This window comes from Chinchilla lanigera, unplaced genomic scaffold (genome assembly GCF_000276665.1).
Source record: "Chinchilla lanigera isolate Chin_1 unplaced genomic scaffold, ChiLan1.0 scaffold00063, whole genome shotgun sequence".
Taxonomy (NCBI): domain Eukaryota; kingdom Metazoa; phylum Chordata; class Mammalia; order Rodentia; family Chinchillidae; genus Chinchilla; species Chinchilla lanigera.
In genome coordinates, this window is record NW_004955464.1 from 7,648,327 (window position 1) to 7,663,034 (window position 14,708).

At 37.8% G+C, this 14,708-nt stretch overlaps 1 protein-coding gene across 4 annotated transcripts in view; it reads left to right on the plus strand.

The window, feature by feature from the left end:
- Eps15 (epidermal growth factor receptor pathway substrate 15) overlaps positions 1 to 14,708 on the plus strand; it is a gene marked incomplete at its 5' end in the record, with an annotated part of 118,529 nt that overhangs the window by 78,757 nt on the left and 25,064 nt on the right. For all 4 annotated transcript variants that reach the window (XM_013521700.1, XM_013521701.1, XM_005398604.2 and 1 more), the window contains 5 exon segments: positions 6,577 to 6,780; positions 9,228 to 9,344; positions 9,531 to 9,621; positions 12,104 to 12,139; positions 13,587 to 13,723. In XM_013521700.1, the coding sequence (XP_013377154.1) occupies positions 6,577 to 6,780; positions 9,228 to 9,344; positions 9,531 to 9,621; positions 12,104 to 12,139; positions 13,587 to 13,723 (585 nt within the window).

Below are 14,708 nucleotides of genomic sequence, written 5' to 3' on the forward strand. Positions count from 1 at the left end.
TTATATGGCATGCATTCCCAGGGGTTGTTCAAAGTTTCAATGATTCACACGCATCCGTGGGTGGGCAACTGCTGTCGGTGCATGGTGGGCCAATTGTGTCACTGTTTCTCTGTGTCATGATAGATCTCAATTGAGGGGCGGCGGCGGCCGGCCTAAGGGCTGGCGCGCAATAGCGCTCGCCGCCGCATAGCCCACCCTCCGGGAGCCAACAGGCAGGAAACTAGCCAGCCAGAAGGCTGGCACTCCCCACCCGCAGCTCCCTGTGCGCCGGAAGCCCTCCTTCCGGGAAACCCTGAGGCCCTACATGGGCTAATTTAGATTTGTTTTGTATTTAAGCATGCTTTATGGGACAGTACTTCATATATTTTGGAGAAAGTTCTATGAGCTGCTGAGAAGATTGTATAGTCTGTTGTTGGGTAGAACACTGTAGTTACTGTATCTGTTAAGTCCATTTGTCTGAATGTTTTGTTCAACTCTGATAGTTGTTTGATTTTTTTTTCCTCTAGTTGATCTACCTTAATTGTGATGGGGTATTAACTTCAACCTCTGTAATTGTGTTGATTTTTATCTGATCCTCCCTGTCCAGTAGCTTTTGTTTTGTGAAGTTGCATGCACTGTTTGGTGGGGGTGAGGATGCAGCTCAGGGGTAGAGCACATATCTACCACTGGTGTTTGGTGCATATATATTTATAGTTGTTATCTCTTCTTGGTAAGTTGTTTCTTTAGCCAATATGTAGTGACCTTCTTTCTCTCTTCTGGCCAGTTTTGGCTTGAAGTCCACTTTATCTGAAAATGGGATAGCTACTTGTGCTTGTTTTCAACTTCCCTTTTGTGTAGAATATTGTTTTCTATCCTTGATTTTTAGTCTGTGGATTTCTTTTTGGGCTAAATGTTTCTTGTATACAGCATGTTGTTAGGTTTTGTTTTTTGATCCATTGTGGGAATCTGTCTTTTTTTTTTTTGGTCTTTTTGAGACAGGGTCTTGCTATGCAGTTCAGGCTGGTCTTGAGCTCATTCTGTAGCTCAGGCTGGCCTTGAACTTGCAATGATCCTCCTGCCTCAGCATCCCGGGTGCTAGGATTACAGGCATGTGCCACCATGCCCACCATCTGTCTTTTTTTTTTTTTTTTTGGTTTTTTTGAGAGAGGGTCTTGCTGTGCAGTTCAGGCTGGTCTTGAGCTCATTCTGTAGCTCAGGCTGGCCTTGAACTTGCAACGATCCTCCTGCCTCAGCATCCCGGGTGCTAGGATTACAGGCATGTGCCACCATGCCCACCATCTGTCTTTTTTTTTTTTTTTGGTTTTTTTGAGAGAGGGTCTTGCTATGCAGTTCAGGCTGGTCTTGAGCTCATTCTGTAGCTCAGGCTGGCCTTGAACTTGCAACAATCCTCCTGCCTCAGCATCCCGGGTGCTAGGATTATAGGCATGCGCCACCATGCACGGTGGAATCTGTGTCTTTTGATTGGGGAATTGAGACCATTCACATTGTATTATTACTGAAAGACTGACTTATCCTGTCATTGCATTATTTTCCTGTTGCTCACCCCCCCCCCCACCACACACACGTTTATTTCCCCTTCTTCTTACCAACTTACCCTTCCTGGTGTATCTATTCTTACAGATTTCTTGGTTTTGTTTTATTTTGTTTTGTTTTTCTGAAGATATCCTTGAAGTTTTTGGAGTGCTGGTAGTTGGTCACAAATTTCTTAAGATTCTCTTTGTTATGGAAAGACTTTATTTGTCCATCAATTTTGAAAGATAGTTTTGCAAGATGTATTAATCTGGCTAGAAGTTGTTTTCTTTTATTTATTTATTTATTTTAAAGAGTAAAAGAAGCATAACAATAATGGGGTGGGGGGCTTACCAAAAAGAAGTTGTTTTCTTTTAAAGCTTGAAACATTTTATTTTGGGCTTTCCTGGTCCTCCTTTGTGTTGAGAAGTCTGCTGTAATTGTAGTGGATTTAAGTTTTTAAGTTGCTTTTTCTAACATCTTGTAGACTGTTGGGATTTTGACTGTGATGTATGGTGGAAAGGTGTTTTTTCTGATCATGGCTATTTGTGATTCTGTATGCCTAACTTACTTGTACCCTAAATTCTTTCCCCATATTTGGAAAGTTTTGTATTTTTGTAAATAGTTTATATGCCATTTGTGCTTTCTTCTTATTTTCACTAATTCCAATTAATTGTAGATTAGTCTTTCTGTCATCTAGCAGTTGTTTGGTACATTTTTTCATATTTTGTTATTTTTCAGGTATCTCTGAGTGTGTGGCCACTGACATTAGCCCTGTCTTCTAGTTCTGATACTCTTATCTTCACACTGGTCACTTATGTTGCCCATACTTTCAATACAGTTTTTAATCTGGATTTCTGTTTGGTATGTTTTCATGGATTCCAATTTTTGCTAAACAGGTCATTTATGTTTTGTATCATTTTGTTTAGTTCAGCTAGCTTTTTATTAGTGTTTTCTGCAAACTCACTAATTGTTTTGTTTTTAAGTATATTTTCTCTCTCTTTTTTTTTTTTTTTTTTTTTTTTTTTTGGTTTTTCTCCGGTACCGGGACCCGAACTCACGACCTTGTGCTTGCAAGGCAGACGCTTTGCCGCTGAGCTAAATCCCCAGCCCCTATATTTTCTCTTTAGTTGTATATTCTGTGAACTTGCCAAGTATCTTCCTATTGGTGTCCCATGGATCTGCTTTGGGGGATTTGGGAGTTTTTGGAGGTGTTCTGTTGCCTTGTCTTTTCATGTTTCTTTTGTTGTTGGTTTTTTTTGAGGGGGTGGTGTTTAGTGCTGAGGTTTGTGGGTTGATTACAGTGGAAAGACCATAGTATGGAGATCTCTTTACAGTTACTGTCCTCTTGGTATGACTAACTGTAGGCCTTTGCCTCTGTCTCAAGATCCAGTCACCTCAGTTAATTTGCAGGGGGAGGTTGCAGTGTAGTTGGCCCCAGCACAGTGCTCTCCAGGAATGGACCACAGTATTGTTAATGATACACAGGCAACTTAGATACACCTAAAACAGATGTTAACCTAGTGGGAATGCCACCAGGTGAATTCCTTAAAATTGTTTTGAGTTTTTAAAAAAAACTGTTCTATTGAAATAGAATTTACATACCATAGTAGTCACAAGTTTTGAGGGTACAGTTCAGTGACCTTTTGGTAAATTCAGAGTTGTGCAAATATCATGGTGCAGTTTTAGAACATTTTTATCACTCTTAAAAGATTCCTCATACCCATTTTTATTCAGTCTTCAGTTGTACTCTCAGTTAACTATTAATCTGCTTTCTACCTCTAGGTTTGTCATTTTGGGATATTTCATATAGATGAAACAAAACAGTATGTAGCATTTATCATGTGAATTCATTCACTTAGCATAATATATTTGAGGTTCACCTATTATTATAACATGTATCAATATTACGTTCATTTGTATGTTTGGAAAGTAGTTTTTTATTTAATGTCCTAGTTAACGAACATTTGGATTCTTTCTCTTTGTTGGCTATTATAAATAATACCGCTATGAATAGGTGTCTCTGTGGATATATGATCTCAGTTCTCTTGGGTGTGGAGTTGTTGATCATCTTGTAAAGTTATATTTGTTTCTTTTTAACTTTAAATTGTCAAACTATTTTCCGAAGAAGCTGTAGCACTTTATATTTCCTTCAGCAATATTATGAGGGTTTGCATTTCTTTACATTCTCACCAGTACATTTGTAGTCATTCTATTTTTTTTTTTTTCCCAGTACCAGGAACCGAACTCACGACCTTGCGCTTGCCAGGCAGGCACTGTGCCTCTGAGCTAAATCCCCAGCCCCTGTAGTCATTCTAGTAGGTGGAAAGTGGCACGTATCACATAGTGTTTAATTTGCATTTCCCAAATACGGAATCATCATTTGTCATTTGTTGAGTAGTATCTTTTCACATGCTTATTTGTTTATCTTCTTGGGTGAAATATCTGTTTATATCTCCCGCTCATTTTAAAAACTGAGTTCTTTGTCTCTTATTAAATTAGGAGATTTTTTTTCTATATATTCTGAAAATGACCTTTATCAGATAAGTAACTTATAAATAGTGTCTATAAAGCTATAATTTTTCTTTGCATTTTTCTTTGAAAGGGGACCTCTTTCAGAGGAAAGCACGAAGGTAAATAAGAAGAAAGGGTGGGCTGGGGATTTAGCTCAGCGGCAAAGCGCCTGCCTGGCAAGCGCAAGGTTGTGAGTTCGGTTCCCGGTATCGGAGAAAAACCAAAAAAAAAAAAAAAAAAAAGAAGAAGAAAGGGCTCTGGATGTTATAAATCATTATTGAGAAAACAAAACAGTGTTTGTGAGCCTTACAAAAGTCTAGTTTTGGTCAAGATTCTCTTTATTGTCTTTTCATTGTCTTTAAATAGTTTTGATACTCAATTATTTCCCTTTACTGCTTCAGGGAAATCTTTAGTTTCAGGATTTTAAAGTTGTAGTGGAACATTCAATTGATTTATGCTCATGATAAAATTTTATTAAAAAATGAAATAGAGGGGTGAGAGTGTAGCTCAGTGGTAGAGTACTTGCCTAGCGTCCATGAGGCCCTGGATTCAGTTCCTAGCACCACGAAGGGGGAGTGGCAGTAAGAAATAGCAGTGTGCACTCCATGTAGTAAAGATACATATTATTTCATGAAATTTGTTTCACCATTGTGTATATATGTGTTATGTGTATGACTGTAATTGTACACACACATCATATATATGACATGTATCTGTATTGTATATGTGTGTTGATAGATACATATCCACATAAAGACATATCCCAGTATATACATGTACATTCACTAGTAGAATGTATAGTTGATTTCTTTTGTGGGCTAAAGTAGAAATAAAAGTTTATATACAGGTTTTATGCTTTGTGTTATACATACATATTTTGTTTAACCCCCAAATACAATGCAGTTTGGTTGATAGGTCATGGTTATTTCTGCCTACTGCTTAAATTTTTAAGCACGGTCCTAGAGTTTATTCACTGAATATATATTAAACACTTACGGCAGGTATCATTGTGGTTGATACCAACAAAATTTGTGGTCCCTATCCTGGAAGAGCTCAAGATTTTTAACTTATTAAAAATACAGCGAATTAGTAGAAAAGGAATGGAAGACAAACAAAATACTAGAAAAACTTACCTGCTGTGATATTTGTTACTGTACTATGTTTGACACCTGTGCATACATTCACCATTTATGTAGACTTTTGGATTTTTAAGTGTTCTTTCAAGTGTATCTTTCGAGCCACAAAACAGTCATCTTGAGAAGTAGACCTTACTCCCTCTCTGGGTTAACAAAAAGTAGAAGCTGGAAGAGGTTTTGCTTTGACTAAGATTACCCAAGTAGTAGAAGGTGGCAGAACTAGACTTGCACCCATCTCCTAATTCAGTATAATATTCTTTCCCCTGTATGACCTGGAAAGACCTGTCATAAATCAGAGATTCCAACTGTGCCAGTTTAAAAATCTTTCGGGGAAAATAGAGGGTACAGAGACTTGATTTATGGAAGTTCAGTAGGTAATGTTTATATTTGCTAAAAACAAAAAGCAGAGCTGGGTGTGGTGGTGCACGCCTGTAATCCCAACACTTGGGAGGCTGAGCAGGAGGATCATTGCAAGTTTGAGACCAGTCTGGGCTACAAAGTGAGCTGAAGGCCATCCTGAACTGCATAGAGAGACCCTGTCTCAAAAAGATTGATCAGTCAATTAATCAGTCAATAAATGCAATATGTTAATAAAGGAAATGCAGAAATATATTTTTTGAAAAATAGGAACAATTGATAAAATTTCATCTTTTTTTTCCTTTTTCATTAGAAGCTTCTTGAATCTACCTTGATTTCTTTCAGAGAGTTGTGAATTTGTTTTAACTATAGATGTTAGTATAAATAAGTATCTTTTCCTGTCTCTAGTTTATAACATCTTTTTAACTACATTACAACTTACTGAATTCTGCTTTCTGTGTCTCACTATTGTTTCAGAAGTATAAATTCCTTTGCATAGTGAGGTACAAAAAACAAAAACAAAAACTGAGTGTCTATTTATTATGCTTGGCATAGTTTAGGTTTACAGAATACTTTCTAGGGCTCTAACCCATTAACATAGTGCCGGAAATAAGACCATAGCTCATTTTACCTTGTTCTTCGCTCTCTTTTTGTCAGTATGTGTACGAATGGTTCGAAAGCCTTATGGACTCTCCCACACCTTCCTGTATCTCTCCTAAAGCTTCGTTACAGAGTTTTCTTTCTCTTGGTCCTTTCCTGCCAGTACCCTTGCCCTTTTTTTTCCAATTATACCCTAAAGGACTGCCAGTTTTCAGATATCTGAATCAGAATTCTTGGAAATTTCAAAAGATGTATAAAAAACAAATCCATGCATTCTGTAATTCCAAGATAACCTATGGGGAAAGACTGCGGAATCTTTCTTCTGAGTCATGCTATATTGCCAGAGGATTCTTCTGACAGGAAGCAAATTTATCCTTGACCAAGTCTAGGAGTGTAGCTGTTTTTATATTGTGTCCTTCTGGTAATAGATTCTCTTTTATATTTTTACTTTGGTTGACAGATGCAAATGAGACTGATAGACATGAAAGATCTGGAAAATCATAGTAATCAATCGAATTGGTGCAATAGTCCACACAGTATTCTTGTAAATGGCGCTACAGATTATTGCAGTCTCAGCACCAGCAGCAGCGAAGCAGCCAACCTTAATGAACCTTCTGAAGGCCAGAGCAACCTAGAGTCTGAGCCCATCCACCAGGAGTCTCCGGTGAGTCTGATAGTTTCATGTCCTTCGTAATCAGCTTCAGAAAAAAAGTCTGATATGAATCAGACATTTAGCATTATACCTAATATAATATGTTTCCAGGCCTTATCTGAGGATGTATGCAGTTTCTTTTTTAAAGGCAGAGAGTAAATCCTGATCTAGTAACAGTTTTAACTAGTGTTAAAATTAATTTTACCTGATTTATTTTTTCTAAATCCTGTTTAAAGTATTATCTATAGAAGTTAACTTTTTATTGTTTGGAGATGAGATTTCACTGTGTTTGCCCAATCTGGTCTTGAACTCCTGGGCTCAAGTGATACTCCTCCTGCCTCAGCCACATAAGCCACTGGAATGATAGGCACTTGCTACTGCACCTTAGCTAATAACTTTTTTAAAGCTGTTTTTTTAAGGAGCCAGAGGTATAACTGATAGATAGTTTGCCTAACATATGAGGCCTGGGCTTCAGTCTTCAGCACCACAAAGCAGAAGCAAAAAAGCCAAGCATGGTGGCACATGCCTGGACTCAGGAGACTAAGGCAGGAGAATTATGATTGCTTGGGCTATATATAGCAAGACCCTGTCTTTAAAAAAACAAAACTACTTGAAACAAATTTTTACAGTATTCTCCCCTAAGTGGAAAGTAATTCTTTACTTCATGGTGTTGAGGGCATTCATTTCACCTTTTATTTATTTGGGGTTTTTTTTATGACTGGCTTCTTTTGCAGAGTATTATGTTTTGTAGGGTCATCCTTTATTTTGGCAGGGGGTCACCAGGAATCAAACTCAGGACCTCGTACCTGCCAGCCAGGTGCTGTGCTGCTGAGCTGTATCCCAGCCTATAGGGTCATCCTTGTAGCATGAATCAGAGTCAGTCCATCTTGTAGGTGGACAATGTTCCATTGTGTGCGTAAACAAATACGCGCTTTATATCAGTGTCCCCCAAAGCCCAAGAGTTAAAGGCTTGGTCCCCAGGGCATAGTACTCCAGGGAGGGGGTAGAATCTGTAGGCAGTGGGGCCTCCTGGGAGGTCTCATGTCATTGGGGCCACCCTGTTTTACCAGTTCTTATAGCATGCCAGCTACGTGCCCAAGTGCAAGGTTGCATGTGTGTGAAGGCTGTGGAGACAAAAGCAGCATAGAGTCTAGCAATGTGACACTGTGATAGAGGTTTACTGCAGGGAGTAGCCATTGAAGAATTTTATTTTGTTTTGTTTTTGTTTTTGTCTTTTTGAGACAGGGTCTCGCTCTGCAGTTCAGGCTGACCTTGAGCTCACTTTGTAGCCCAGTCTGGTCTCGAACTTGCAATGATCCTCCTGCCTTAGCCTCCCTAGTGCTGAGATTACAGGTTTATGCTACCACGCCTGGCCCACCAAACAATTTTAAGATACAATTTACCTTTCAGAAATGTTGGAAATGGGGCTGGGGATATAGCTCAGCGGCACAAGCACCTGCCTGGTAAACACAAGATCCAAGGTACGGTTTGATTCGCCATACCAATCAATCAGTCAATCAATAAGGAATGTTGGAAATGAATTGGAAAGTACAGCTGTGCACATAGGAATGTTTAGAGGCCGTTGAGGTAGTCTGTATGAGTGTCGTGTCAGCTTAAATTTCAGCAGTTGTAGGAGGGAGGATGAGAAAATAACAAGTTGAAGGGGTATTAAAAATTAAAAATTCGTGAGCTTCATTATGTTTAGTTAGTGCATTCAGATATATTAATATTCTTTCAAGCACAAAAGGCAGGTCATGGGTTATCCTTCAAACACATTAGCATGGAATGAAATGGAGATTGCCTCACTTTTTGAGCGTTTCTACTAATGATTTAAATCAAGGAAGCAATGAAGAGCCATTGAAAACCTTTTAACCCAAGGGATCACAGTAAGATTCAGCCTTTAGATCTATTAACATTTGCTACTATAAGGATATATCTTGGATGCAGGGCTGCATCCAGAAATCCAGAAGTCTGGACCAGAGGTGATTATGTAGTAAATGAACGATAGAGACAATGAGGAAAGAGAAGGTAAGAATTTAAGAAAGAGGTCAAGAAGCAGACTTCGTAAGATTTGGAGTCATTTTCTAACCAGGGGACAACCAAAAGGGAAGTGGTTAAAGATGACCTGACTGCTTCTGACTCAGTGACTTTGATGCTTGGTGATACCGTTTTCCTAAAGAAAAGATTGTAGGGAAGAAATCATTCAGTGAATCACTGTGTTTGTCGTTTTCTTATTTTTAATAGTTTTTGATTTTCCTTTGTAAGTTTCTTCCACTAAATAGGAAAGGATATTGTTATTCTATATAGTATTAATATAGGCAGGGCTGAGGGTATTGCTTAGCGGGTACAGTGCTCACCTATCATGCTTGAGGTCCTAGCTTTCTTTGATTCTCAGCATCACTTGTACTAAATTGTATGTGTGTGTGTGTGTGTGTGTGTGTGTGTGTGTGTTTTAATAGGCAAGAAGCAGTCCTGAAATCCCACCTTCTGATGTGACTGATGAAAGTGAAGTGGTGACTGCAGCTGTTAGCGAAAAAGTTTGTCCCGAAGTTGACAATGACAAACATGCAAAAGAGGTAAAAATAATTTATAATTTATATGTAAATATTCTTAGCACTAATACGTTAAGGTTCTCTATGACTGCAAAAAGTGTCTGTTCATTTTTCAGAGCATGAATCTGATATGAATGTAGATTATTTTAAAATGTTACTTTTTAAGACTTTGGTTCCTAAATTATGTTTTCAATTTAAAAATATTTTTAGGAAGATCCATTTAATGTAGAATCAAGTTCACTGACAGATCCAGTTGCAGATACAAACTTGGATTTTTTCCAGTCCGATCCTTTTGTTGGCAGTAAGTATCTTTTTATATGTTTACCGAGAAAGGCTTTTTAATGTATAAACTGTATAAAAACTAGGGCTTCATTTTGAGAGCATACTTCTTACAACAGGTGAGAGTAAGAATTTATATTTTTTGATTTGCTAATATTTATCCTCCATAGGCTAGTAAATTCTAGGACTAAGCCTTTGATTATGCCTTAAGAGACCCTGATTACCAAAAACAAAACAAAACAAAACAAAAAAAAAAAAACAAACTCCTTTGGGGCTGGGGATTTAGCTCAGCGGCAAAGCGCCTGCCTGGCAAGCGCAAGGTCGTGAGTTTGGTTCCCGGTGCCGGAGAAAAACCAAAAAAAAAAAAAAAAAAAAAAAAAGAGACCCTGATTAACAGTATGTTTCTCCTTAAGAATAGAGACCAAAGGAAAGAGATGTATGTTATAGACCAGTGATGGCGAACCTTTCAGAGATGAGTGCCCAAACTGCAACCCAAAACTCATTTATTGCAAAATGCTAAAACTGCAGTTAAACTGGAATACTGACACTTTTGTTTAGGAAAAAAAACTCATACTGTAACATCTTTTGTCTTAAAAGCAAAGCAACACATACGGCATAGGTTCACCACCATTGTTATAGACTACTACTAGAGCTTGGATACGCTACAGATAACGATGATGATGATAATGATAAAATGTACAATTTAATAGTTTCAGTATATTCATCACCGCAATCTAATTTGAAACAGTTCAGCCTGGTGTGGTGGCACGCCTGTAATCCCAGCACTCGGGAGGCTGAGGCAGGAGGATTGTTGGGAGTTTGAGACCAGCCTGTGCTACAAAGTGAGCTCAAGGCCAGCCTGAACTGCATCATGAGACCCTGTCTCAAAAAAAAAAAAAAAAATTAGAGACAGTTTTTATCACTCCATAAGGAAACTACATACTCAGTAGCAGTCAGCCACTTTCCTCTTAATGCCCAACCATGGACACTTTATAATTTAAAATAGGCAAAGTGATTTAAATATTTCTCTAAAGTAAATGTACAGATTGACAATGAGCACATAGAAAGACATTCAACAACGTTGTTGAGACCCACAATGAGATACCATTCCATTCCTACTTGGATGGCTGTAAGCAAAAGGATAGGTTACAAGTGTCAGAAAGGATGTGCAGAAATTGCAACCCCTGTAGACTTCTGGTGGGAATGTAAAATGATGCAGTCTCTTTGGAAAAGTCTGTGACTGTTCCTCCACCAATTAAACATAGAATTACTATATGATTTTATATATTCAGAAAAAATGAAAACATATCCCACAAAAAACATACATCCTGTTAAGCATCAAATTGTCATGCCCACTTTATAATTGGGTTGTTTGTGTCTTTATTGTTGACTTATAAGAGCTCTTTACATATTCTAAATATAATTCACCTATCAAATACATGATTTGTAGACATTTCCTTTGTGTTCTGTGTTGCTATACTCTTGATGTTCTGCTGTCAAGTACAAAGTATTAGTTTTCATTTAAGTTCCATTTTTTAATTTTTTTCTTCTATTTATTCTTTTGGTATCGTATCTAAGAAACCATTACTTAATTCAAAGTCACACAAACTAACTCTCAATTTTCTCCTATGCTTTATAGTTTTAGCTGTTATATTTAGAGCTTTAGTTCACTTCTGTGTGTGATGTGAGGTAGAAATCCTTAGGCTGGCCTTGAACTTGCTTATGTAACCCAGGCTGGCCTCAAACTTACGGCAATCCTCCTGCCTTTGCCTCCCAAGTGCTGGGATTACAGGCATGCACCACCACTCCTGGCTGGTCAGTATATTACTAATCTTCCATCTTTGAATTTAATTTGATTGTGTTTATGTGGCAGTTCGGAATGAGACATTACCAGTTGGGAAGCTATAGGAAATGGGTTTCTTTTTTGGTTTTGAAACTGCTCTAAAACCCATGGTATGATGCTTTATGTGCCTGGTAATTTAAAAAAGAGCAATCCTGTTGTCTTAACACTGTTCGTTGAAAAGATTATACTTTACCTGTTGCGTGTTCTTTGTATTCTTATCAAAAATCAAATGTCTGTAAATATAATAGTTTACCTCTAGACTCCTCAATTCAGATTTTTGTTGTTGTGTTTTTTATTTTGCCTCAGTGAAACTCAGTATCTTCCTATCTACGAAGTGATTGCAGTAATACTCAGTACTCATGTAAAGAGTAGACATTTTTAAGTACAACTTCTGCTGTTGTGGCTGTCTTCCCCTCTCTTTGTAACCTTTTCTTGTGATCAAGGTAATATAGTCGGTTTTATTTCAAATTTACCTCTTTTATGAGATATGTTGAATTCAGCCTTTATTCTTTATTATTGAAAATATCCTAAGTTAAAGGGTCATATTCAGTTTTGTTTTGAGATGGAGTCACCGAAACTAAGAATATTTGTTTTAAAGTTACCTCTTAGGTAATGATGCCATGACAGTAAATATTGTTATGTTGATTTCTGCTTATCACAGGTGATCCTTTCAAGGATGATCCTTTTGGAAAAATAGGTTAGTATTTCTTTTTTTGTTTTAGACAGGGTCTTGCTATGTAGTTCAGGCTAGCCTCAAACTCATGGCAGTCCTCTTGCCTCAGCCTCCCAAATTACAGGCATGTACCACCACACCTGCCTGGTCAGTATATTAGATTTTCTATCTTTACTTTCGTTTGATTATGGTTATGTGGCAGTTAGGAATGCATTATCACAAGTTGGGAAATGGGTTTCCGTTTTGTTTATGAAACTGCTCTAAAGCCATGGTATGCCGGGCATGGTGGCACGTGCCTGTAATCCGAGCACTCGTGAGGCTGAGGCAGGAGGATCATAGCAAGTTTGAGACCAGCCTGGGGTACAAAGTGAGCTCAGAGCCAGCCTGAACTGCACAGTGAGTTGCTGTCTTAAAAAGATAGACAAATAGATAGAGCAAGCCATGGAATGATGCTTTATGTGCCTGGTAGTTTAAAAATGAGGGTGGCAGATTCTTGTGAATTCATGTAATAACCTGTTTACTTTTTTGTTGTGGGGATCATGCATCCAGGGCTTCATGCATCCTAGAGAAATGCTCTACCACTTAGCTGCTTGGGAGACCAAGGCAGGAGAATCACAAGTTTAGAGAGACCCTGTCCTACAAACAGAAGGTGCTCTATCACTGAGCTGAGCCCCAGCCCTAGCATTACTGTTATAAAAATAGTACTGCTTTCAGTCACATTGACTCTAATTTCTCCTTATTAACTAAAAAAAGTTGGGTAGGCGTGATCTACATACTACTACAATCTTAGAACCTCATTTTATTTTCCTAAGATTATAAACTCTTTGTACAAATGAAGGAAAAGGAAGCATCCTAAAGAATTACTAAGTGTTGGGGTTTTTAAGGTGTTTCTAGGGGCCAGGAGTTTAAAAGCTTAGTGGTGCAGCACCTACCTGGCACATGTGAGGTCCAGAGTTCAGTTCCTGGTACCTCCCTTCAAAAAAAGGATACTTCTTTTCTGAGATTTTTTATTAGAATAAAGCAAATCTTGTGTACTGTTTAGTTTTACTTCCCAAACTTGTTCCAAAGTTCTGGCTGTTAGCTTTGAAGTCAGATGGAAGGAATTTTTGTTGTTGTCTTCAGTTATGATAACATACAATAAGGAGGCTTCCCTGTTCCATGCTGCCATAACTAAATATGGATCCCTGGGGCTAAGGGTGTAGCTCAGTGGTAGAGAGCTTATATAGCATGTATCATGCCGTGAATTTGATCCCCAGGGATATAGAGCCTATGAAGTTATATGCTAATTAAAAAAATAAGTTTTGCAGGTAAAAGATTATATGTCTTTTAATAAAATTACAGAGGCATCTGAAATAAAAATATTCTGCAGATTTAAAATGCCTTTTACTTAAGGCAGTGATAATGCCTTCGGTGGTAGACAATTTAATGTAATAACTTTTTAGTCTCTTATATTTGTATTTTCTTTTCTTAGACCCATTTGGTGGTGATCCTTTCAAAGGTTCGGATCCTTTTGCATCTGACTGTTTCTTCAAGCAGTCTTCTGCTGACCCTTTTGCCACTTCAGGTCCTGACCCTTTCAGTGCACCCAGCAATGGCAATAATGCATCGGTAAGTAGTATAGAAACTGTTAAGTTTAATGCACAACAAATGGCCTAGGTGAATTTTCTTAAAGTACACAATGATGAAAGAATCATACTTCTAATAGGCCATCACAGAATTTCTGCCTCATCACAACCCATCTAGTTTTTGTTGCAGGCTGGCATTTCACAGTTTGATTACCCTCTGGAATTTACTAGAATGACTTAAATGACATAAATGTCTAGAAATGAAATCCATCTTTCAGTGGACCAAATTTGTATCCCTTTGGGGATATTAAAAAGAAATGATTGGGAATCTTTAAGCCAGTCTTAAGTAAAGTTTTCAGAAATACTTGGTATATTATTGAAAGAATGAAAATTACTTTAAAAGAAACAGCATTGATTTATTTTTTTATTTTTTGTCTTTTTGAGGCAGGGTCTTGCTATGCAATTGAGGCTACCCATGAGCTCACTTTGTAGCCCAGGCTGGCCTTTAACTCACAATGGTCCTCCAGCCTCAGCCTCCTGAGTGCACCACCATGCCTGGCTGATGTTTTTAGAAAAATAAAATCATTTGTTATTTTGTATAGACATATCTAGACTGTTAATCTTGAAAAGAAGTACAAATTACCACTAAATGTTAGCTTCTTTTGAGTACTGCATAGAACCTGCAACAGTTGTTATTCAGTAACACACACAGTATGATTCAGCTACTTCTTTGTGCTTTACATTCATTGTTTCTAGCACATCAGTCTTGCAAGGTAGGAGTTCATATCTTTATTTTAAAACTCAGGACATCAGGAGTCAAAAATATTAACATGCTCAAGGTCATACAACTGAGTGCTTTGTTAATCTGGAAGCCTTCAAAAAAACTATATTGCAGATATCTGAAAATACTTCAAATAGAATAATAGTCCATTTTAACAAACCTCCATGTGTCCATCACTCAATTTCCATAGTTATGAATGGGTTAGGAGTTGTTTATTTATTTAGACTTCATTTTTGATGCAGTAGTT